Genomic DNA, 26,591 nt, shown 5'->3' with positions numbered 1-26,591 from the left:
TTTTCTATAAAATCTCCTCTATTTTCTATTAACCACACCCCTGTTTTCCATTGACTTCCATTTCTCCCTCTAGTCAAACACGAAAATCATTTTCTAAATTTCCACACACACAATCAACTTATTTTGGATTAATCAACTTAGTTGAGTTGTATCCCGAAAGTTTTTGGTGAATTTATAAGCCATTTGGAAGGTGTGAAATCACAAATCAAGTGATTTTACAATGACATTTCTTAGATCAAGCCAAAAGCAAAAATAATGCATGGAATCAAGATAATTGACAGGCTATTAGTTCAAACATATCTTACAATATTCACTTACAAAGACATGTCTGAAATTCATGCAGTTTATCTTTCCTGTTCCTATTCCAAGATCACTATAACACTTCTGTAACCCCAGTATATATATATATATATATATATATTTTTTTTTTTTTTTTTTTTACTTGACAAAACTTTAATTAACCTGTAACTCGGGTTAAAATAGTAAGCATACCCTTTAAAAAATAGCGGCCATATATGTCTTCTGCAATGCATATCTTCAGGGAAAGGCCACTGCATCTTCATAGAGGCTGGAGTTCTTGCTCAGGATTTGCGGTATCTACAGGCTTATACGACATTGGTGATTGTTGTCTACGCTTCCAAATAAACCATCCCAAAGAAGCTGATAATCCGAGTATCACTAGAGCAACTAATGCAGCAACTATAGCCACGTTATTTTCCTGCCACCACGTTCTGGATAATTGCAATAGAACCCAATATTAATTACATTACACAAAGAATGTTAGTTGCAGGTGTGGGGTAGTAGGGCTGGGAATCAAAGTAGTTAAGGAACAAAGAATGGAATCTGAAATCGTACCGTTTTGGAGGGGGCTCAGTACTCCATCCCACCAATTCATAGCTTCCAAAATTATCAGGAAGGTGCACGTGATGTTCAGCCAAGCGTGAAACAATTTCCTGTTAATAAAAACGAGAAATATTTCAAAGACCCCTCATTTTAAGAAACAATCTGCATACAATTAGAGAAGGGAAACTGACCATAGCAGTGGCATTGTGCATGTAACGTGCAGGTTTCTCAGGAAAAATGGTCAATTTAATTAGGGATTCATTTGCAGTTGATGAGAAATTTGCTAAATGGACCTGCAATAATATTACATCATACAGTAAAAGGATGCCAGCAGGTTAGGATGGACCCATCTATCAAATAGGCAGGCTATGTTAATTTGCATTTTAATATCAATCTACCTGAGAAATATTAACATGCAACTCCTTGGCAATTGATTGGGTAAGTTCTGAAATTTGGGGCTTCAGATTGGTGTAGTTTATGCTTATTGACATGTATAGTGTTAGATGCCCTACTTTTATACCTTCTGCAAATTAAGATATCAAGTGAATATCATTTACAATCACAACATGTTCTGCCATGCTAAAATTAACTCAAACAGAAAAAGTTTTGTGATGAGCAAATCTAGAAGAGTAACAATATTTTGCAGAAACCTGAAAAAGAGGGCACTGTATTAATATTCGTAATAAACAGTAAAAGTAGAAAAAGCAAAATAAAACCTCAATTTTAAAAAATCAGATTGAACACTCAATGTACCAATTGCAACTCCTCTCATAACAGGCACATAAACATGGAGAAGCCACGTTACAGACCTAACAACCAAACTAATAATTTTGCAAGGACTCAGTCCACAATGCTAAACAGACATAAACAAGCAGAGGCCAGAGAGAGGAGATACTTTTCACTTTTTCAAACATAACAAATAGACAGGTTACTTCACAATAGGATCAACTTGAATAAAGTAGGGTCAGCAAATTAAACCTATCCAAAACATTTTCTCCCCCACCTCAACCTGCCCCACTGTAAGTGCAGGATAGATGAGGGTTGAGATTTTTTAACCACCACATGCAGGATGAGTTCAGGTGCTAATTTAGCACCCTCTATCTACACTATGATGCTGTAGATCTTAGTATTTTAATTTTATTTTAGATTTACCTGTATTCTTAACCAATTATCTACCTCATTACTTTTCTTCACAATCTCTCTTTCAATGTTTATGAAGCTACAATTTTGAAGTCACCATCTCAATGGCCCCTCCATCCATAATCAATTGACCCATTAACTGTGTTATCATCGTAAGACTAAATCCACATTTCCACAACCTATCTATTTGAAACCAAGGCTTTTCATGATGTTATTAATTACATTCACAATTAGAAGAAAGGAATATCAGTCCAGAATGCAATCTTATTGTCAGGTTTCGGAGTTTGTTGGAGACAGGCACAGATCACGATCAAAGGAAGAGGGCAATAATCCGAGCATTCTTTACTTCTAATTTTCTAAAATTTTCCAAGTTTTCATTTCCATTGGAAAACTTCTTTTTAAAAAATTCAAATTGGTATCAGAAAAGTTTGAGATCAGATAAGCTATCAGTTGAGTTCCTTTTTTCAAAAACTCCTTGTTTCTTTTTCATGGCTTTCTAAACTTTCTTTCTTCTATAACCAACTATCAAGAGTATAAACATATTACCCAAAGAAGAGAAAAGCTCTAGAAAAATTATTAAACATCTGTTAGCCACACTCCATATATTGTGTAGAAATATTAGGAAGATCTGTTGAGGACTCCCAGCTTCTAGCCTATCTCCCGTAATTTTCTAGTTTATAAAATATTTAGTTATTTGAAATCCAATTGCCTTTTTCATACAAAGATATGGTAAATACCAATGCACGTGGCAAGGGTACTGAGCATGGAAAAATTATTTACATTCACTTATTAAATTCTGAAAAACATCTTTAAGTTATTGTTTTCCAAATTCCTTTATTAAGTTTAAAAATAAAATAAAATTAAAAAAAAAACATTGGTTTTCAATTTTTCATTATTTTGTTTACTAGTTTAAAATACAGCTCACTTTGAACAAACAAAAGCATGCTATTCTCCAATTTTCTCCATAACTGAAGTGTTCTAGGGTTCCTGAACAGGTTAAGGCCTATTTATTAATGGAAAACTTTTTTTCCAATTTCTCTAAGGCCTGTTTATCAATGGAAAGAAAAAAAAAAAAAAAAAAAAAAAAAAAAATCCATTTTCTGTTTCCATCTTTTTCACCCTTTTTTTCACAATTGCACTGTTTCATTTACCCCAAATAATATTATTATTATTAAAACAGGCCCAAAAAGTTGGAGAATTGGGGGGGGGGGGGGGAAGGGGGAAGAAGACAAGGAAGAGGGGACACTTACTCCAGAGGAAACACAGGTGCTCCATTTGGAGAACAAAGTAAATCGATTTCCAACTTTGTTTGGAAAAATGGAAAACGTGTTTCCTTTTTCAGTTTGGAGAACAACTTGAACCCAAACTCCAATTTTACATTTTTTTTTTCCCCAAAATTTTGGAGAAATTTCTCCCAACTAAACAAGCTCTTTCTTCTTTTACAAGGTTGAGGTCAATGTTTAAAATGATCTAGGTATTAACCACATTTTCATTTTTGTATGCTGACCCCTAAGAACAAATTTGAAAGAAAAATTTGAGCATATGCTTTTAAAATCTCATAAAATAATTATGTAAAGAAAACTTGTTATAAAAATAGAAAGAAAATATGATCCAGAGAGGCCACATACTAAAGCAGATAATATTCTAGCACAAACTAGGATTGAGTGATTGCCAGGAGACTCGTCTCATAAATTAATGGATTCAGAGAGGCCACATATTTCATTTTCCCAAAATCAATGATCATATGTGAATTATCTAAATTTTTGAATTGAAAGTTAAAAGCGATCAATTAGATTCTGGAAAATAATACTTCAACAATAAGAAACCAAATAAAAGTCCAATTGTTCAAAAACGTGAATTTCAAATTTAAACAAAAATATCTTGGAAATTGCAGTAGAATAATAATAATAATAATAATAATAATAATAATAATAATAATTTTGGTCAGAGAAAGTAGCATAGAAACCCAAGAGATACCTGAAGTAATGTTTCTCGGAAGTTCAGTAGGATGTTCAGTAGGAGCAGGGGCCACATTTACAGTGGAATTTTTGTTATCCGATTTTGAGGGCGATGGTGAAGGTGCATTAGATACACCAAGTCTGTCCCACAGCTCAGAACAATTAGTTTTCCAAAAACCAATCTTTTCATGTTCACGATCATATGTTACTAGTGTGTTGCGGACAACGATTCCTGTTATAAAAATAAAAAATAAATAAAATAAAAAAGAGCATTTAAAAGGATGCAATTCTTAATTTGACAATGTACAGAATGCAAGGAAAATAACTGGGCCATATGAGTATGGTTTAACTTTTGCTATAGATACCTCCTAAAAGAGTAGTAGGATCCTTTCCATTCTGAAAAATCCCCAAGCAATAAGCACCATGAACCTTTGAATGCTGTATGCAACAAAGATAAAAATAAATTTAGAAAATAAAAAATAAAAAGAATGTCAATATAGTAACAAATACACTGAATTTGGAGATGCAAGAAGAAAGTAAAGCATAACTAGAAGTTGAGAGGAACAACAGTAAGATGAACCAAAAATCCATACCCTGAACAAGTAGTTTTCAGGAGTAAGTGATAGTTTCTGTCGATTGCTAAACACCATGTCGACTGATGGAAAGGCTTTTGAGAGTTTTCTAATGTCACTGAAAAAGTCAAAATATTTAATATTACATGGTACTACAAAGACAAAAGCATAAATATCCCTCATATAATGTATAAATTTCTACTAATTTCTGTGTACCGGACCTTCCAGCACCAGAAAAACAGATGTCATTATAGTTTGGATCTGGTCCATCAATCTTTTTCAGTGAACGAATTTCATTCATGACCTGCAAGTGCAAACAAAATTAATCCGGAAAAAATCATGTTCTTCCACTGAAAAAGAGATTCCATTATAGTTTGGATCTGCATTTGCACAAATATAATGGAGGCACTATAAATAGGCGGAGAACAATAAAATGTCAATAAATCAAAAAAAAATATTTAAAAAATTTCAATTAGGTATTACCCTATGCTAAACCTAATAAAAGTGAAATAAATATAGAGTAAATGTGTATTAAATGAGATAAGCTAAACAATCAGTTTCTTCACCCTTGACAGTTGGAAAAATGGACTAAGGTTCAATTATATGTAGACAAAATAATTTTAGTGAATTTAATTTTTTCCAAATCTACTTTCCTAAAACAATTTAGTTTATCATTCTTGTTTTCAATGCCTCAAAATGTCAAAACAATGAGTTAAAAAAAATGTCATAAAACTTGGTGAGATCAATCTTACAGCATGCTTAAATGCTTTAAATGCTTCTTCTGGTAGGTAAGCATATGTGGTACCGCTATCAAGGACAGTTCCATGCTTTCCATCAAAGACCCGTGGATTTATAGGTAATTTTTTCCCAGCAACATGCATCTCCTTCAGCTCTATATTGTAATATGGGCTGTTGCCATCCCGAGACTAGAGTAAATGCGTAAGATTGATAAAGTGTATTTGTTAGGAGAGAACCTAACATCCAGTGTCGTAAGACAACTACTTTGAATACGTACCTGCGTGTTGGATTTGAATGAGTAAAGACCATATCAGCAGGGTGTGATATTCCACCAAGAACCATTGCACCACCGCCAATATCCATCCCACCATAGCATAAAGAGAAGGAATCAGTAATTACTTTTTTCTCAACAAGTTGATCTACTATACTGAGATCTCCACGACCCAGGCCCATAATACCATCAGCATGTTGACTATAAAGATCACCAGTTTCCAAATTTTCACAACCAAATGTGGCTCTTTGCGGTTTGAGCTCACTTTGATTCCCAAATGAAATTATGTCCTGACCAAGCACCCCACTGCTGGAACTCATCTCAGCATATTGCCTTTCATAAATGCATTGTTCATTCTCATTGTCACAGGTGCAATCAATATTGCATTTCACAGGATTGTAGGTGCTTGACAGCTCAGGTTGAAATTTAGGATCCTGTCAAACCCATAATACAAGGAATGGATAAAAATCATGACCCACCCCATTATATTAGGCAATCAAAGCATTACACGTCATAGGGAGTAGAAAATGGGAGTACATGTAGAATCACTCTATACAAAATTGTGTCAAAAGCAAGCAGCAACAACTATACATTGTCATCGCAAAGCAAAAGCAAAATCCAAAATCCTCACTTCACCAGTTCACCCTGACATCAAACTTATCAAAGAACTATTTCAACTTTCTCCCTTACATACACAACAAATAACATGAGGAAATGACAATTCCGTATCTTATTGCTCTAGACCTGTACCAGTTTCTCCTGTATTTCCTATTCTTCATTTTAATTCTAAGTTCCAGTTGTAAGCCCAGGATAAAGAAATTGGAGGTTTAAGGCAACAGGTTAGTTCTTGCCCATCATGTAAAAGCACACTGCCTAAGTAAAATAAAATCACCTTGAACATAAAGATTTGAACTTGTGAAAGAGGAATAAATTTTTAAAAAGTTTCTACACTCCCCAACAAGAACACAACATATAAAGATCAGAAATGCAAAAATTACAGACTCAAAAGTTAGTCTTCCATTCTTAAGAATCAGAAAAAGAAAAAAAAAATGATATTTCAGACAATAAATTAGTAAAATGAAATTGAATTCTGAGAAGTATTTCAGATTTGTGCTGACCTGGTGATGGCCGCATTGTTCACAGGTAGAACACGGAACATAGGTAACAGTACTTCCTGTATCCACTATAAGCGCAAAAATCTGCGGTGGAGTTCCGATCCAAAGCCGAGTTGTGTAATACCTGCATCGCATCGCAACAATCCCGATCAATTTCATAACCTAAGATTAATTCAATTTCACCTCAACACACAAAGGTCAATGCCAAAATGGATCACGGCGATGAACATAAGTAATCACCGCAAATTCCTTACCCGTTCAGAAGAAGATCGTCGTGGAGACCCATGCGAGCATTGGGAAGGCTGTTCTGGAGGTTCCGACGGGAGAGGCTCTTCGCATCAGAAGCTTGAGGAGACGAGTCCTTGGGTGGAAAGAGAGGGAGAACCATGGTGGTAGGCGTCGTCGCGATTCGCTGGTTGCCGTTGCGATTACCTCCGCCATTCTGCGGCGGCGACGGTGGGAGGAGGAGAAAGGAGTCGTCGTGATTGTTACTCGGCGAGAACCGAAGACACCAAACGACGCCGTACCAGCTGAACAAAACAGCGAGAGAAAGGAGCATAGCCCGTGCCATAATTTCTAGGGTCGGGTATGGCTCGGGCGGGCGGTCGGTCGGCGATGAATCTGTGATCTGAAAGTGAGGAGATCGGTGGCCGGAAAATGGGAGAAAAAAAGGGACGACTTTTATATATAGTTTCAGACACAGGGGATCGGAAGCTAATACTTGATCATATAATCTAATAATCTAATATAGAGTAAATTTATGGTATTTGTATCCATCATATCCGATGACCAAAAATACACGCACTCCAAACAATATGTATTCATTAAGGCACGTACACATGAGAAACATTTCGGTGCGGCTCTCCTGCAAATTGCAATCACCACGTCAAAATAAAAAAATAAAATAAAGATAGGCCTCAGGATTTAACGTAGTTGCACTTGATTAAGTAGGTGGAGTATGATTACCGTATCAGAAAATTATAAATTTAGTTTTTATCAATATCTTTTTGGTCAAGTCTGTGACATAAGTCTTTTTAATGCAACTTATCTCTCACAATTGAAGATGACAAATTTAATGAAGAATGAGAATGTCATCAATTATATATTTTGCAGATGAAATACCAAAACTAAAAAAGTCATAAATAATAAAGATAATAAAATTATAAAATATTTCTGCACTAAATAAAATTTTAATAGAGTTTAATAGTCTTCTTTTTCCAAGAGTTAAAATTATAACTTTTTTGAAGAGTTAGGTTAGTATATTGTGTTGGGCGTTGGTCGGGCCAAGCTTAACCCCTGCTTAATTTAAGATGTGGCATTGTGGCTTACCATTGAGAGATATGGTTAAATGGTTAATGCTTGCCTACTTATCGATCACCAATTGATTTTACGTAAGATATGACAACCAAATAACCAAAGAACTATGTGGTTAAGCGTGATTGACTTACAATAGTCACATGATGGGTGACCCACTAGGAAGTAGGCATATTGCAACGCTAAGATTCAACAATTGGTATCAAAGCCCCTCAAAGTTGAGGTCATGTGTTCGAATCAATGGCTAGATGAAAGCTGAGTCCAGTCCCAGTTGGGATGTGGGCTGGATAACCAAGTCAGACATGCTGCACAACTGAGCTTGGTGATCAAAGTTTGCGACATGTGCTAGGAGAGAAATTGTTGGGCGTCAGCCGGGTTGGCTGAGTTCATCCCATACTCGATTCGAGACATTAGTGTTGTGTCTTACCATGGAGGGATGTGGTTAAATGATTAATGCTCTCCTACTAATTATCACCAATTGATTTTTAAATAACTCACTGAGAAGTAAATATAGTGCAGTATGTGCTGAGATCTAACATATTGCAATGGTAAAAGTTAGAGACAAACAACTAGCAAGAAAAAATTGAGGAAATAAAAATACATTTTTCCAATTATATATTTGATAGTGTAACATGTTGAATGTTGACTATGATTGATGAAGATATCAATTACTTAATATATTATACGAATATTTTGTTAAAATATAATAAATCAAATAGAAATAAATGAAAAATTTAATTATCAAATTTATGTGAAACTATAGTAGTTATTTATTTATTTATTTTCATAATGTAATTATACAAATTCTTTTTAACATTGGGCATTGTTTAATTGCACAACATGCTTTATTTAACTAGTATATATATATATATATATATATATATATATATATATATATATATATAATCACACTTAGGTTTTTTACATGGCTACATGTTTTAATATGATCTATCTCATATATAATTAGATAAATTGTTTTCCATGAGAAGTGTGGAATAACATGAGACATTCATCTAAGATGATGAATGGATATAAAATAAAGAAAAATATGAAGGGTCAATTTCATAAATATTACAAATTTTGAAAGTTTGTACTCCGTAATATTTTATGAAATTGACAATTTTTTTTTTGGCCCTTATTTTTTATTTATTTTCTAACTAGTAGATCTACTAAATTGATGGTTAGCATTTATCAACACTTCTTAGGGGAATCTTTTTTTTTTTTATGAGATTATGACACAAATAATAGTCATAAATCTAGTAAATTTAACGGTTGAAAATAAGAAAACGACAAATCAATTTTATAGATATTACAAATTTTCATAATTGCAATATTTATGAAATTGGTCATGCTTCATTTTTTCTCTTCTTTTTAATCGTTGATCATCTTAGATGGACGAATCAGGATAATCCACAACACCTAAGATATTAAATATAATAATACAGTTATATAATAAATAAATATAATATAATAATACAGTTATATTTATGGCTACTTTAAATTCTGAATCCTAATACAACTATACAACTATTATATAATAATGCTACCATATTTATGTCTATATTTAAGATTTTAGTTGAATTATAATTTGTTCAATTAATTGTAATCATTATGAATCTGACAAATCAATTGTGATATTTTTTGAACATATTATTGAAAGATAAGATTGGCACATATTAGTACACACTTGCATGCAAGAAGCTCTTTCTTGGATGAAGTAGAAGCAGTTTCAAAAATTCTTCCTCAAAATAGATTGCCTAGGTTTGATTATTTTAGATTGTATTCGTTTGATGCAGAATCTTGATAATGTTAGTACCTATTGTGTTTGGCAAATTACACCATGAATCATGGTATACCTTGTATTGCAGAACTTGGTCCAAAAATAATCTTGTATCTATATTAATTGACACATTTTGTATTCGTTGATAGTGTACTTGTAGTTATCATATTATGTGTCAGAAAATTATCAAATCAGATTTTGTATCTATAGTTGACACATTATGTACATGCAGTTGAAAGTTTCTGTACATGTAGTTATCATATTATGTGCTAGAAATTATTTACATGTACATAAACGGTTAACTATAGGTACAGAATGTGTTAATTGAAGGTAGAGAATTTTTGTATCAAAATTCACAATGCAATATGAAATCTAGTCCATGGTATAACAATTTATTATGTTTGAAGGCTAATTAATCACATAGCTAGCTCATTTATTATGTTGGGTTGTGAGGTTTTAGTCCAGTCGAGAGGTTTGGGTCCATTCCCCCTCTCATTGTGATGTTCTTTAATTTCTTGTCATTAATGGAGTTTCCTTTTTCTTTCTTTTTAAAGGCATTATTGAGTTGTCCTTCAAAATCAAAATAGTTGGAAACAAACAAAAGAGAGGTGAGCATATATAGTTGCCTCCGTTGGTTTTGAAAGTGACTAACCCAGCATGGGCATGGCTTTCAAGTGAAAGACACCTTTAATTTTGTCTTCACGTAGAATTCATCAATTCTTTAAGTGGAAAAGAAAAGTGCATTATTACTTGAAATATTATTTCATGCATTAGAATCACTAATCCATGACGATATGAATGAAATGGAAACGAAACTTAATTGGTCTTGAATGGACTTGGGATAGGGCGTATTCGAGATTTAGAAATCCAATCGGATGCAAGCGACATTGTTAACTGGATATATACAAGAACAGTCGGAGCAAAGAGGACATATCCAAAGACACCTCGAGGAGATTAAAAAGTTGACGAACATGAATTGGAGAGTTTCCATCAGGAGCATCTACCGAGAACAAAATGAAGTTGCCAATTCTTTGGCAACTTTGGGTATAGTGCGAAACAGCGTAATCACTGGAAGGTTCTTACCTCCCCCACCTGGAATCAAAGAGCTTATTCAAAAGGACAATGCTCGAGTCTCTAGAGTGCGGTTTGTGAGAGAAAGAAGCTAAACCATCTTTCTTGTTGGGGTATCCTCTCCCCTCCCTAGATCTAAAAATTTAGTATTAGTATATAAAATTTATATATTTAAAAACTATATTAAAAATTAAAAATAATATTAAACACAAAAAATTAAATTTTAAAATAATTAAAATTTATTAAAGAAAATAAGCAATAAAGTAAGAGTTGATTTAACCAATGAATAAGCAAGGTTGAAAAAATCATTAGGCACTCTCTAGACACCGGAGGAGGGTGGGACAGGCTAGCACCTAGGACACCAATTAATCAGCGCCCTTTTTTTAAATTTTTTTTTTTAAAAAAATAATTAAACTCCCGCCTAGTCCACGACGTCCTACTCGACGCCTAGGCAACCGACCGCCTAATACGACTCTGCCGAATTTTTAGGCGCCTAGGCGCGATTTTTACAACCTTGAATAATAAACATGAAATGCAAAATGAGATCGAGGGAGTAACATTTTTATCAATTCGTTTATAAGATCACAATATTAATAAAAAACAATAAAAAAATTTTAATGACAAAACAATATAATGTCTACTATTATTAATAATAAAATATAACAAAGATAACACATCTAGCAAAGAGAACTTGAGAAGTACAACACCACCAAATACAAAGCAACACAGAATATTCTTCTAACATTTTATAAACTTCAATGCCAAACAGGGAACAATAATCTCACTATTTCATAAACGAGTTTATACTTATTTATTCAGTGCACTTCATAACACCCTTGAGTCTACTTCATCCCAATCCTCCAAATATCAACTTCAATACAAAGCCTACCATCTTAACAAACCTGCAGGTGTAAAAGCCACATCAGTTTCCTTTATCCAAAGGATAATGGCAAAACATGGAGTCATAGAGAAGTAATGAAATGCCCAATAAAATTTGGGAAAAGGGTCTAACACACCCCCGAATTTTTAAAAGTTGCAATTAAACACATCAACATATCATTTTAGTGCATCGAAGCTCAAAAATTGATTAGTGACAAGTGATAACAGGTTGTTAGGGTTCCGGTGATGCTTCGGCTACCTCCTGGGGCCCAGTGACTGGCAACCGTCACCAGTCGCCTTCTTTGAAGAAGGCAATCAGCTGGTTGCTCTCTCCTAGCGAGCAAGGCGACTGGTGACTGTTCGCTGGTCACCGATTTTCCCCCAAGAGATAGTCGGAGCATTGTCGGAATCCTAACAACCTACAATCACCGGTTTTTAGGCTTCAATGCACTAAAATAATATGTTGATGTGCTTAATTGCAACTTTTTAAAGTTCGGGGCATAATTAACTTCTCGTATTAAGTTCAGAGGTGTATTTGATCATTTTCCCATAAAATTTTAATCGGCACACATTACAACAGGGCACCCTTCAAAAAGGTAGATTATCGATCATATGATAGAATATTTTGTCCTGGAACTAAAACAAGGTTAGGTATTATTTTTTAGTTCCAGGACAAGATATTAAACTACCAATATGCAGTGATGCCCTGGGAGGGGCTAAAAAGATGCATTCATATGAGAATTAAGCATTTGACAGAAATGGTTTGATCAGCTAGGAGTTTAATTACAGTTTCAAGCTGTTTTGAATCTTTTGAAAACTAAAAAAGGTACCAAGCACTGTTTGAGGAAAGAAAATTTTGTAAGAGTAGATAGTGCTGAGCTTCTGATACAAGGTTTTTCACACACCTTAAATGGATATAAATCATATACTTGAAATGAATCAATGATGAATAGTTATTGTAAAGCTAGAGGAGATGAATGGGAATGAGCGAAGTAACAAAACCTTAGAAATGCAATTTCAAGTCCTCTGATCCATTGGTATAAGAACTCCTGCCTCTTCTGTGAGCTTTTTGTAAGCATTTTGTAACCTCAGAGTTACAGGGCCCACTTGACCATCACCAACTAGTCGTCCATCAATCTTTGTGACCTGATCCATTTAAGTAACAAATAAATGTCATTTGAGATGAGAAGGCACCAAGCTGGCAACTGTTCAATAACTGAACAGCTGTATGAACTGAAACATGTGTTCTATCTCAACTAAAAGTTTGTTGATAGTTAGATTGCACATTTATGTTTATATATTATATATGATTCGAACACATGACCTTTAGCATGACGTTGGTTTTGATACAAATTGAAGCATGTGCTCCATCTCAACTAAAAGCCTAAACTAATGGTTAGATTGCACATTTATGTTTATATATTATATATGCTAAACAGTATACCCCTAGCAACTAGGCATCATGCAGCGAAAGTTAAGGATGACCCATTAAGGAGACATCGATCAGAAACATTTAACATACCGGGGTAAGTTCTCCCATAGTTCCAGTGGTCCAAACCTGCAGGAAGTATAGATAAAGGTTGGTAATTAATAATTAGTCGAAGGAAAAGAGAAGTGATTTCTTCTGAGAAGTTTGGAGGATACAAGAGGAATAAGAGAAGAAAGAATAAAGTGAAAATTGAAAGAACGACGAGGTAGAAAATTTAAAAACTATGCTTTTTTGGTTTGTTAAGAATAACAGTGGAAGCACACATAAAATTATTATTACAGCTTGGCACAGATCATGGAGCAAACAACAGCAAACTATAATACTATATCACTCAAGCACTCTAAAAACGTATTATTACCTCATCTGCAGTGTGAAACTCAGATAAACTAATGCGTCGCTCCTTGAAAACCAAGTTTTCCTTTAGCACAAGCCCTATTAACTGCAAAATGTTGCCCCTTTAATCAAGTATACAACAGTTAATTACATAAAACCTCTTGAAGATGTGGAAGATCAAGACCCACACCATTTTCATTGCATATAATGGATTTTGAAATAAGTTAAAGCCTGGCAACTAAACCAACTAAAAACCCAAATTTTGAAATTGTTGTAAGATTGAATACTCAAAAACATCTTCACATAGTCATTATAGTCGCACATTACATATATGTTCCCTATGCTTCCCAAAGTGGAGCTGTAAATAAGAATTTCCAGTTCTATACGTGATAAAGATATGATAATCACAAATAACATTAACTTTCCCTAGGCTTCCAAAAGTGGAGCTGTTTAATAAGAATATCCGGTTCTATACAAGACAAAAGTCCAAGAAACCCTTATTACTCTTACAAGTTACAACAGTCTGATTTCTCCAATCAATTCTTCAAAACAAACAAACACTATTTGCATAAACTAAACACAACAAAAGCTGCAACAGCGTAGAACTTACTGTTGCTCTTGTTACACCAGGAAGGCAGGAGTCAGCATGAGGCGTCATCACACAGTCTTTCTTCACCAAGAACTGCATTATTTGATATGAACATAATTGGAAAAGGTGGATTATTGACCAATGGCACTCTATGGCTGTCGGAACTAGAGTGTGACAAATAAGGACCAAGTACAATGTAATTCATTGAAATTTTGAAAATGGACAATGCAACTAAATATTAAAATGAAAAAAAAAAAAAAAAAAAAAAGAAGGAAAAGGCCCTTGAGCATTGTAGCATACTAGCATCAATCTTGGTAGTTATAGGAAATAGAAACTGCATAAACAAAACAATTTTATCTGAAATAAAAGTTTCGCATCTTCACAATAACAATTCCATCCACACCCCCACAGAAAAAAGTAAAAAATAAAATAAAAAAGGAAAAGAAAAGAAAGGGATTAAGCGATGGGCATATGGGAGGTGGGGGAAGAAAATGATTAGTCACAGAATATGCACATCCATACAACAAGGAGCAAGTAACATTCACCATTTCTCTTCAGCTCTTCTACAAGAATTTCATGTAAACACAATAAAGCTGTTAGGAATCCCACATTGAATAAATAGAGAGAAATATATGGGTTTATAAGGTCATGGATTAGACTAGCTAATTGATTAGATTCAATCCTTTAGTGTGGTTTGGCAAATGTGCATTACAACCCAATTGAGTGACATCGGCCCAATCTTAGATTTTAACAAAAACCCCAATGCCCCACCTCCAGAAAATAAAAATGGAAACAAAGAACAATATCTTGGCAACCAGAAAACATTGCATTAAACAAATATTAACCTAGTAGAATTAAAGTTAATGTTTGCTTAGTATCATCAAAACTAAAAATCTGGAACCAAAACTAACAAACTCACAATGTTTGTAGCATTTGTTTCTGACACATATCCATCTTTGTCGAGCATGATGGCATCATCAGCTTTTGCATTATTCCCTTCTATCTGGAAGCAAAAGTACTAGTCAGAATATAGCGTAGTTTTCAATGCAAAAGAAATTACATGCAGTTAATTTAAGGCTTATTGGTAGAAAGGCCCAAACATTTATATCTTGCCAATTATATGGACCTTTAAAATTTGGCAATTTAATATCAAACATTTGTATATTGTGACAATTATATGCAATATGCAATTATACATAACAATTACATCCAAACCTTTCAAATTTGGCGGTTTAATACCAAATCTTTGTGTTTTGTGACAAGTACATCCAACTATAATATCTAACTCGAGAAAAAGCATGACCGAACCCAACTTTGATGAGTTGGCTATTAGTTTGCATACAAATTATTTAAAAAATTATACTTCAACATCATTTTTTAAACATTATGTACCAAAATGTCTATTTCATACAACTAAAAATTCCAAATTAAAATCTCCAAAAAACTATTTCACACACACACACATATATATAAGCATATTCAAACATCCGGAGGAACAATAGCCAACTCTGGAGGGTCAAGTTTGTTTTAGGGTCAAAGAATGTAATTTTGGATATAATTGGCCCAAGACAGAAAGGTTTGGTACTAAATTGTTAAATTTTAAAGGTTTGGCTATAATTATCACAAAGTATAAAGGTTTAGATTTTTTTTCACCAATAACACTTATTTTAATCTCTGTTGCAATTCTCTATACCACTTCCTCGCCCCCTCCTCCCCCATAACCAAGCTTACTTCATTGTTTACCAATGTATCATCAGTAGCATAGAGTATATGAAATATTTTAAATGCCCAAACATTTTAGATTACCTCAAATGATTTTGAAATGCAAGAAATGGAGGTTAGGAGGGTATCTATAAGAAAACCCTCTGAATCCACTGCTAACTTGGCAACTGTTTCTATTAAATAATATTAAAGCATGATATAAAATCTTCTGTAAATATTACCAATTAACCACTTCCTTGACCCCTCCCCCTCCCTTTTTTCCCTTCTTCAAGTAGAGCATGCAACAGTATGATGGCAGAAATTCAATTAACACAACATGAGAAAGATACCTTTGCAAGAATGTTGTTGAGAAGATTGTTATGGTGAATCTTGGAATCCAAATTCTGTGACAGAAGAAGAGTAATCAATTACAGGTGGGAAAAGAGAGATTTCTCATTCCTCATTTTCACATATTACACCTATTATATCTGATTCTTCAAGATACTGAACATTTCAAATAATAGTAACAAGGGCAACCAAAAAAAGAAATTGAAGAACATAGAATTCTGACAGAATTACTTTTCATCTGTAAGTATACATTGAATGTGTAGGCACATTACTGGATAAGACATGGCATACCTAGCTAGGTACTTCATATCAATGGTGTTTGGATTGTATAACATTATTGTTCAGATTTCATTAGAATAGTGATCAAGTTACATTCAGATTTCACACTTCAAATTAAATTGTTGTAAATTAGTGTTCAAAATTATTATGTGTATAATAACAATAATGTTCAAATTCTATTACAATGATGTTCATGTCATTATAATTTTAACATCATTCTAATAGAAATTATTTAATACAATTCAATCTGAACATCATAACAAGACATACATAGCCAGGTAAGCCCTTGTTTATCTAATAAGAATTGCAAAGGGGTAGAATAAGAAAATATAGAAGTGATAATTATAATTCCCTTTTTGACATTCATAGGGTGTTTGACCATGCCCCAACAGAAGCTCATCCCTGATGCATTACATGCCTTCAAGGAGGCTTTTGCCACATCACATTTTTTTGCTCGAAGGAAAGACAAGGAAAATAGACAAGCATGCATCTCCTAGAAGTCATCATGTAAAGCAAATGTAATACTTCATGAAGTAACATGCACATCTCACATTTGGAGAATTGCGCCTAGTGGTTGCTGTGATCAATGTGATCCCTTTTGCATTGTCATAGACAGGTGGTTTCCATTCAGGAAGCACTGCAAAAAGCATAAGAAGCAACGGGAGTAAGGCAGAAAATATGTCAAAAAACCAGGCACTTAAATGTAGAAAATAGGAAAACCTTAAGTTTATTTTCTCCTAGTTTAGTTTGTTCCTTTAAGTTATGATGATAATGTGTTCAAAATCTAAAAATAAAATAACCCTAGGCAATTATAAACAATATGAGAACAAATATAAATGCTAATGGTTTTGGCATTAGATGGCTTAGATTCTTGAACTAATCGAATGACAAATTTGGAGTCAATAATTTCCCGAATAACCCTTACCTTCAATACTTCAAAAGATAAAAGGGTTATAATGCCAAAACACTAATATATCGCAAGGTGCAAGAGAGATCCAAGTGCTACTGCCTCAATGAATTCCAATCCATTATTCTTTACATAAATTGAGTAATTTCATTACTTGGCCCACGGAAGTCTCATTCACAGCCACCTCAAACGATTGACCAATTCATGATTCAGATATCATGTTTGCTTCAACTTCTTTATTATTTATTTCCTAACAGGTTCTCTCTATTGTTATGATTACTTCCCCATCACCGGGTGCTTGAATGGAAAATTGCATAGGCATGCTGCCTCATATCCATAAAAATTTGACTTGAGAATAAAATCTGTCAGATTTAAACTTTAACATGCTAGACGCACACTATGCAGCAATAATTCTGATGGAGGTAACAACAAATAGATACCAAGTACAAAACTTATACAATTTATAAAAAAAAAAAAAAAAAGCACCTTACCAATTAAAGTACATCCATAAAGGTTTAAAGCAGGACTCATTCCAGAAGTCACCTAAATGCAAAAACAAGAAATAATCAAAACATATAAAGAAAATATTGTTAAGGTTTTACTAATTTGAAGGGAAAAAGGGATCAAGGTAAACCTTCTTGCCCCGCGTCAGAGTTAGTCGTATATGTACACCGTCAAACATTCCATTACTTATAAGAGTCTTGAAAATGGCATCCTTGACCTGCATGTGTTAGCTTAAAGTAATGCTCCAAATTTATGCACATATATAGATGTGGCAATATTGTTGTTTACATTTCACAAATACTATAGGAATTAATGCATAAGGGAAGCTATAATATAATTAACACTCGGGGCAGTCTTAGAAGAACGAATGGAAAATTGGGCATTGAAATATTACCTCTTCACGAGTTGGTACACTAGTGAAAGCTAGGGCTTTTGCTGAGTCAAACAACCTAATAAAAGAACAGAATATAAGTCAATGTCATTTTTTTAGCATGTTATCCATTAAGCACGAATAAAGTGTATAAACCACCCCCAATAACAATAACAACAACATGAGTGCAATAAGTGAAAAAATCATGCAAAATGGTAACCTACAGAATCTTGCAATATATCTCCCATCATCAAGTACCACACTACTAAAGAGAGCATTTGAATAAAGAACAGTTTGCCATATCTCATCTTCAATGTCATTCATAATCAATTCCTACTGTGTTATCCATCTTTAAAATGCATTAAAGTCAGCATTTTTCTGAAAAGATCATTTACTATTTGAAAAATAAAGTAGGTGGCCACTATCAATTATTTAAAATATTTGGAAATGGATAGCAGGTTGACAGAACTCCAGCAGTAACCCAATTAAAAACATTATGAGAACTATTTCCACAAACCGATCTAAATGTTCTTCAAGCTTTAATATCTTTCTATTATAGACTCGAAGCCCTTCCCAAACTGCATCACCACCTTGGACAACTGAATCAAACACAGAAACCTTGAAATTATGCATTAGTGTCAGAGTTAAAGTTTAAAAGCCTGCATCAGAGCAATATGTGAAGAAAAAATGATAATGAAAAAGGGATTTTATTGTCCGGCATGCCTTGGCAGAAATAATATCTTTATAACTAGAACATAAAGTTACCTTTGCACTCTCACGGGGCAAAATCTCATCTCCAACCCATACAAGAAGCTTTTCATTAGCTGGAACAGGAAGCTTAGGATGAGGTGAAGTCCTTCTTGAATGATGCCGAAGCATGTTATAGAAAGGCAGGCTTTGCTCCAGCAAGTCATACAAAGGAGATGAAAAAGGCTGAAGATATTTGGAAGAAGAAAGAAAAGGATTCAGACAAGATTTTTCATCAATATAAGGAACATGGAACAGAAGGAACTCCCTATCATCATCTGGCCTTATTTATTTACCAAATGGCAATTGCCGCTATTTAGATTTTCCAATTGTTGATTTAATTTCTAACAAGTTTGAGAATTATTGAAAAAATAAAACAAAACCAACACATTTTTTTGAAGTGGAAAGCATAGCAGAGCAATGAGGCACTGCCTCACTTTAAAGCGCAAAGTGAAGTGTCACTTTCGTACAAAAAGCAATTCAAAGTGGCAATCATCAAATTTTATAATTGAAAACGATATGATTCAAAAATATTACAATTGACATCATCATTTTATCATCTTATAGTAGTACAAGTATATTGTATCCTCGATCATTCATGTATACCATTAAACAATCGAACAATCACTTTTTACAAAAGTACAAAACTACTACAATTTATACAATAAGAGAAGAATAATACAATCACTTTCTCATAATATTTAATTATTCATCATCAATTATCAATATTTATCTATCTCTTTACAAATAATCTAATAAATTACAACTTAGTTAAATAATTGTAAAATTAAGTAAATATGCCTTGTAAAGGTTTAGAGAAGTGGATAGAGAGAATAAGTGAATAACTCTGTGTCCAGTGGAGTTGTGGACAGAGTTACTCTCTCTCCACTTGAGAGATTCCACAGAGAGTTATACCTCGCTGCTCACAAAGAGTTCCCAGTGCATTAGTCAGAGATGAAAACCAGAGAGGGTAAGGCAAGGTGAGAAGAAAGTGCCAATTGAAAAAAACAAAAACGAAACAAAAAAAAAAAAAAAAAAAAAAAAAAAAAAAAACAAACAAACAAATAAAACGATATGAAGAAAAAAAGTCTTGAACTGTGGCGCAGGGGGGAAGATAAGTAAGAAAGGTGACAGAAGATGGATGAAGAAGAAAGACGAAAGAAGAAAGTTTACATAGCTGATGTAATCTGAGCCTTTGGGTAGAGAAGAAAGACAGAAGCATACCAGGTATGCTTATTTTAGCCCAAAATTTTTGGTTGACTCGTTGACTTTGCCAATTGTAGAAAGCCACACTTTGGTGATTTCGCTTCACTCACTTTAGACCAAAGTGATCGCTTTGGTCTGTTTTAGTCCATATCTGCACTTTGCCAAAGCAAAGCAAAAACTTGCAGATCACAATTGCTTCATCGCTTTAGTGATGAAGCAATCTCTTTTGACAAGTATCTAGGTTTTGAAAAAAAAAAAAAATAATAATAATAATAATAATAATAATAATAATAATAATAATAAATTGAAGTCTGACCACTTAACCAAAGTTATCTACATAAAGCATACCGAAGGGTACTTTCTAGGTGGAAGGAAACATGTTGACTTATGCACGCTTTTATACCACCATGGAGCCCAAATGCCATCATATGATTTTGGCCCTACTTCCCATCTGGAATTAAAACATGTTAATGGTCATGCACAAATTGCAAATATAATGCAACAACACTCAATAATTTAAGATAAATGGTCTTAAGAGTCTTGCACTAGTAGTAGAGACATAGAGGATCTTGCTTGTTTGGTAGTTCAACCCTCTTTAACTTGTTTCTGTATCCCCTTTGCCTATTATTATATACTTTACTAGATGAAGATTGACTTCACTACATCAATTTTATCCACCAAGTGGAAAACAAACCAAAAAATACAACTTATAAAAGATCATCAATTTCAAACTTCAAGGATCCTACTCAGCAACTAGTAGCAAACACCTACAAATTGTAAACACAGTGCATTGCACATTTGCAACTTGTTTTAAAATATTTCAGTTGTCAGAAGTAAAGATATGCAAGTTTCTGTATTCTTTTTCTTCTCAATAATACCAGAATTTTTATGGAACTTGGACATCTGAAAAGAGAGATTTGCGACATGGCAGAAAAGTAGGTAAATATTTCAAGATGGTTGGGCTTACTTAAGCATTGAATCTTGAAAAGGTATGCCAAGATCTTCACAAAGGCCATGTAAGGTACCCTGCAGAGGACAAAAAGACCTAGTGACCTACTATTTAATAAACAAAGTTTTGGATGTGTAGCCCACTGAGACAGAAAAAAATACACGGTATAATAGAACAAAAGCAACTAAAAGAACGACTACAAAACAAGGCAGGGAAATACCCATGTGGAACAAGTAATGATTCATGTTCTAAGAAACCTGTATTCATTTTTGTTTTGCTTTAGCCCTCTGTGCACATTTCCATTTGTACAAAAATATTAATCTGTAATAAATAAATGCAAATATAGAAGTTTCACTTTGAAACACGGTAATCAGTTGAAAGTCCAAGCCTGCTTCCCAAACAATTGCTATACTAGGCATATAACTAGAAAGAATCAAGCAAAAAAAAAAAAAAAAAACAACAACAACAATTTGTCACAAATTATTATGTTCAAAAGTACAATATGATCTTAAAAGCATAGAATGAAAACCATCCATATTCTTTTTTCTCTCTTATGATAACTCAGCTTGAATGTAATATTCATCCATGACAAGCATTCAAGTGAGGAAAAGTAAGGTACAGAGAAATAATAAGCAAAGCATTTGTTAAACTATATTCAGACAAATCAGAGCCTAAGAGCAGAAAAGAAAAGGGCAAAGAATTTAGTTAACATATGTGCATTTCCATCATTATATGATAATTTAAAAAAAAATGGATAGAAATGTGAAACACGGAGCATTTTACAGTTCTTGAAATGGAATAGTTTCGAACACAAATAATCATGTGTTTTAAGAGTGTACATTAGACCATATTTAGACAAATCAAAACCTATAACCAGAAAGCACAAATTATTTGATTAAAATACATACAATTGTTTACATTGATGTGTGGTAATTAGCAAAATGTATAGAGATGTGCTTCACACAAAGCATTTTCCAGTTCTTGAAATGGAAACGTTTCAAACACACAGATAACAAGTAACTAACAAGCTTTACATAAGTGTTGAAGAAGAAGAATTTTTATTATTATCAAAAGCTTACAACCACTCTACAATCACCATCACCAATGCAACATATAGGGGAAAACAGGGAACAGAAAACTAACACAGTTAATGGCTCAAGGAACAAAAGTCTGCTCCTAGGAATACTAAAAGACAGATTGAAAAACACAAAAACAGAGCAAGGGGCGGCTGGTGTTATGCATGCTCAACAATACCGGAGTTGTCCACATTTTCAATTGAAGACTTTGTTTGTGGGAAAAAAAAAAAATTGATATTACCAGAAAATTCACAGAGGGCAAAAAACTGATCCAGAAAATTTTTCCGGAAAAGGTGACCGGAAGCAGTCTCATGTGCCGGCACATAGCGGCAAGGTTGCTGAAGGTGTGGGGGAGCGTGCAGCAGTGTCTGGTGACAGGACATGATCGCCAAAGCTTCTAGAGAAGCTTGGTACATCCAATTTGATCAGAACTTACACCAAAAGGAAGTATTTGAAATTCTAAGTTTTGGATGAACAGTAAAGGTACTGTTCATTCAATGAAAAAAACAGAAATTCAGGGCCACAGCTCGTGGCTCAGATACCATGTTGAAGAAAAAGAATTTTTATCATTATCAAAAGCTTACAACAGTTTACAAACACCAGGGCAATGTATAGGGAAAAACAGGGAACAGAAAACTAAGACAATAAATGGAAGCATGGCCAAAGGAACAAAAGTCTACTCCTAGGAATACTAAAAGACAGATTGAGAAACACAAAAAGTATTCTCAACAATAAGGTTAAAGAAAAGGAAAAAACTTGTAAACTAACTCAAAACCTCAGGATCAGTTCGAAGATCTGTTGCATCAATGATCGGTGGGCGCTTTCCTAGTCTGCATAGCTCAGAGTATATAGAGACAAGGTCTGCCAGCCCTAACTCAGAAAAGGATGATGTCACAACCTCATCAAAGGATGGCTGGCAACATAGCAGGTGAAATGTAAATCAATAAAATGGATGAAGGCAAAACAGAGCAAGAGAAAGTCAAAAATGAGATGGGTGTAATTTCTAATACTAGGCTAACTGCTGTAAATATTAAATATTAAGCATTTAACAATTTAAGGAAGTACTAGTCACTTAATGATGAAGAAAGTCAAAGACAGATCCTGAAGCATGCAACTACTATGCAATCATAAGCATCTACACAAAGACAACAACAACAAAAAAATACCAGTATTTCAAGGGGATTCCTGATGAGAATAAAGTGTTTTCCTCTCTTCATTAAATCATCTGTCAAACCAGGCAAGTTTTGCTTAGCTATGTGCTGCAGAAAGTAAAAGGGAGTTAATACAATGAAATATAAGTCAAAAATTTTTAACTTAAGCCGTCAATATTCCAGCAAAAACTCTGCGCCTAGTGAAGGCTACTCAACAAATCAACCAACTAATGATCCACATAGACAACATGCAACATATTAACAACTAGCATGCATTACTTTACTGTTTTGTTACATTGCTAGAATTAAACCAAGTAAGGCTTTTTCACTAAATGTCAGCACTCAGCAGAGGTGAAATCTCAGCACATGTTTCAACTGCCAATCCATACACATGTTTCTCCACTAGGACAATTGGCTTGCTGAAAGTTCCTGTAGTCTTTCTATCACATGGCACCATAAATACATTTCTACCTTTTATGTCTAACCCAAAGAAAAAAAAAAAGAAAATAAAAAAAACAATAAAAAAATAATAATAATAATGACAAAAGGCATGTTCTTAACAAAAACCTACAAAGCATGCAAGAAAAAATATTAATTATATTTGATATCAACTGGGAAGGACTGAAGGTAACTAATTTTCAAATCTTTCTAACATAAAACACATAAAAGAAAATTATATTCCAGTGTTTCTTTAGAATCAGAAGGCATCTAAATTTTCAAGATCTCTTCAACACTACATGCAAATTAAAGTTCTGGTTTTCCATTTCAACATTCACTTGGAGTTAAGTGATTTCATCCCCATCCATGAGACCATTATCAAGCGCAAACTTTCTGTTTATCTCAGGAGAATTCAAAACAAAAGATAACAAGATTTCAGCTAGAAAAAATGCTCAATTACCACAAAAAATAAAATTAAATTAAATAATAGAAAACAAATAGTATTAGGTGTATACAACATTGTAAGTTGTCAAAAAATAATGTCAAATCAAACTAATATATCACATAAAGTCACTAGATTACCTTACAGTACCGATATTTCTTTTCTCCTGGACCAAATATTATATCCTTGACCACCTTATTTCCATCAGACTCCTGTTATGTTCAGACCATGAGTTTGAAGTACAGATATAAAGATTACTAAAAGTCCAAGCTTTCATTAAAAACTGTGAAACAAGCAATAAGAGTTATATTATATGCATTTAAAACTTTGACCTCTCCGCTGAAATTCTGGGTTAAAGAAAATTCACATGAAAATCATGTCTGGTGGAAATCAGGCATTAAAATTAAAATAAAATAAAATAAAATAAAATAAAATAATAAAAAATAAAAATAAAAAAATAAAAAAATAAAAAATAAAAATAAAAAAATAAAAAATCTTTACAATCAGATTGGATTTTGAAACAATCAATAATTTAGTTTACAATCTATACATTCTTGAATGCCCTTGTCTATCTTACTAGAATTGCTTCATTCAGCAAATTGTCAATGTGGCTTACACTTTTGCAGCATTACAAAATCAAGGTCTAGCACAATCATCTTGATCTGGACCTTTATTAGAAAAGTAGAAAAACCAGTAAAATGAGAAATGACAATACAGTTTGTGTAATTGTTTTCGCTTCTTGAAGTTAAACAGACAGAAATGCTGACCATGCCAACTCATACTAGCCAACTGCCAATTGATAAGGATGAATATCACTCCAATATACTCAATAAATAAAAGAATAAACTGCAACCATCATGATTCACATTGCAAGGTGGACCACTGAGTCACTAACCCACATATTCATTTTTAGTATACTGTAGCCTGTAGGCTCATTTTCATTGTATTACAAGTTCATTTTTAGTAAGTTTATTATATTTTGATACAAGTTCATTTTTAGTAAGTTTATTATATTTTGATACAAGTTCATTTTTAGTACTACCTGAAAATGAATCTTACACTAAATTAAAATTGAACAAGCAGTATACTAAGACTGAATTGATCCACTGTATAATTTGCCCACAAACTGTGGCTGGTCTCTAAATGAATAGCAATAGAAGGATGGATAAATATCTGTATAGACACAGACATGACATACCATAGTCGAAAGAACTTCATCCCTGTAGGGCCTCTCTGCTCCAGTTACTTTGAGAAAATGTGCATACAGAGGTTCGTCAAGAACTTCAATATCATCCCTCTATGAAAAACGAGTGAAAAATAACAAGTACATTAACTATAATCCTTTAAGAACCAGACTAATTTAACTACCGAAAGTTTTGCCTTCAATGAAATCATTATATCCATAGTACCACAAACACCCATTTATAGTTCAAATTTCTTTTAATTATATCCAAGGGATGGGGAACGATCTTATGATCTCAGTCCGATCTAAACCTAAAGTCACAGTCACCAATTTCAAGTTTTTAATCAATCATATCAACTAAACAGATCTGGGGACACAGAAAAAGCCACAAAATACAATAAAATTTGAGACCTGAGCAAAGGAATACATAAGGCTGGTACTGAGAGACCTGGGTGCAGACCATGCATGAATCACTTCAATTTCACATTTGGCTTCTCCCATTTTAGGCTATATTCTGCAGTTCTGATACGAAAAAACAGGAATTTGGGTTCTGGCTCCTGAAGAAACTGAGAATTGCTGGGTTTCTGAAAATGACGAGTCACAAGTATACACGCAGAGTTTGCTGTAATTATGTAGATTACGCAACCCAAGATGATAATGTAGATTACGCGAAAAGATGCGTGTAATCCACCAGTTCACGGCATTTCTTTATTCGCGATTTCGCGCATTCACATGCGTTTTCTGAAATTCGAGAAAATCAGGGGAAAATACTAAACGAACGGCAGTTTGTCTACATCGCCCGGGTTTTCACCTTTTCGACATATCAGTTTTGGGGTTAACGACCAAAATGGAAAATTTTGAATAGGCAATGACAAATATAGAGAGCTTTTAAAAAATATACAATTTTAGAAAAAATAAATTTGGGATCTGCATCTTCCAAAAAATATATATATACACAAGTTGAGAAAAAAATTATTTGGGATCTACATCTTCCAAATGAGGTTTAGGGGTGTTTGATTGGATGTAATTTCAATATTTGGTTGGATGTAATTTCGATGTAATTGAATTGCAATTATGTAGAAGGTCCAATTACGTCGTTTGATTGGAGAAAATTACAATTTCACCAATTGCAATTCTCTTCAAATGCTGAATTCTAATTCAGACACTCTCCCCTCAAGAAATACAATTCAACGAATTG

The 26,591-nt window shown here is 33.6% G+C and overlaps 2 protein-coding genes across 2 annotated transcripts; both read right to left on the bottom strand.

The window, feature by feature from the left end:
* Nucleotides 1-264: 264 nt before the first annotated feature.
* LOC109181917 (aspartic proteinase-like protein 2) lies at nt 265-7,371 on the bottom strand. The gene is made up of 12 exons (XM_019331886.1): nt 6,892-7,371; nt 6,641-6,761; nt 5,529-5,956; nt 5,266-5,422; nt 4,735-4,817; nt 4,535-4,631; nt 4,307-4,379; nt 3,961-4,173; nt 1,242-1,366; nt 1,035-1,136; nt 856-953; nt 265-731 (listed from the first exon to the last, which is right to left on the bottom strand). Exons 1-12 carry the CDS (start codon nt 7,206-7,208, stop codon nt 560-562), a joined length of 1,986 nt encoding a protein of 661 aa, XP_019187431.1. The 5' UTR covers nt 7,209-7,371; the 3' UTR covers nt 265-559.
* Nucleotides 7,372-11,435: 4,064 nt separating this feature from the next.
* LOC109181919 (branched-chain-amino-acid aminotransferase-like protein 2) lies at nt 11,436-26,226 on the bottom strand. Its single transcript, XM_019331887.1, has 20 exons — nt 25,805-26,226; nt 25,409-25,507; nt 24,351-24,422; nt 23,346-23,438; nt 22,955-23,092; nt 21,122-21,180; nt 20,503-20,605; nt 18,967-19,134; nt 18,719-18,819; nt 18,226-18,280; nt 17,962-18,048; nt 17,819-17,870; nt 16,972-17,057; nt 16,144-16,197; nt 15,012-15,095; nt 14,114-14,185; nt 13,529-13,609; nt 13,204-13,239; nt 12,684-12,827; nt 11,436-11,704 (listed from the first exon to the last, which is right to left on the bottom strand). The coding sequence occupies exons 1-19, from the start codon at nt 25,892-25,894 to the stop codon at nt 12,699-12,701; spliced, it is 1,659 nt and encodes a 552-aa protein (XP_019187432.1). The 5' UTR covers nt 25,895-26,226; the 3' UTR covers nt 11,436-11,704; nt 12,684-12,698.
* Between the last annotated feature and the right edge of the window lie 365 nt (nt 26,227-26,591).

The sequence above is a fragment of the Ipomoea nil genome, unplaced genomic scaffold, assembly GCF_001879475.1.
Source record: "Ipomoea nil cultivar Tokyo-kokei standard unplaced genomic scaffold, Asagao_1.1 scaffold1043, whole genome shotgun sequence".
NCBI classification, from domain to species: domain Eukaryota; kingdom Viridiplantae; phylum Streptophyta; class Magnoliopsida; order Solanales; family Convolvulaceae; genus Ipomoea; species Ipomoea nil.
This window is presented reverse-complemented; position numbering and strand designations above follow the sequence as displayed.

Coding starts and splice junctions, on each gene's coding strand:
- LOC109181919 (XM_019331887.1), bottom strand. CDS start 25,894: ATGGGAGAAGCCAAATGTGAAATTGAAGTGATTCATGCATGGTCTGCA. Junction 15,096..16,143: donor TCAACAACATTCTTGCAAAG/GTATCTTTCTCA, acceptor TTTTGCTTCCAG/ATAGAAGGGAATAATGCAAA. Junction 13,240..13,528: donor AGTTTCACACTGCAGATGAG/GTAATAATACGT, acceptor TACTTCCTGCAG/GTTTGGACCACTGGAACTAT.
- LOC109181917 (XM_019331886.1), bottom strand. CDS start 7,208: ATGGCACGGGCTATGCTCCTTTCTCTCGCTGTTTTGTTCAGCTGGTAC. Junction 4,632..4,734: donor TGTTTTTCTGGTGCTGGAAG/GTCCGGTACACA, acceptor TGACTTTTTCAG/TGACATTAGAAAACTCTCAA. Junction 954..1,034: donor TGCACAATGCCACTGCTATG/GTCAGTTTCCCT, acceptor TTTTATTAACAG/GAAATTGTTTCACGCTTGGC.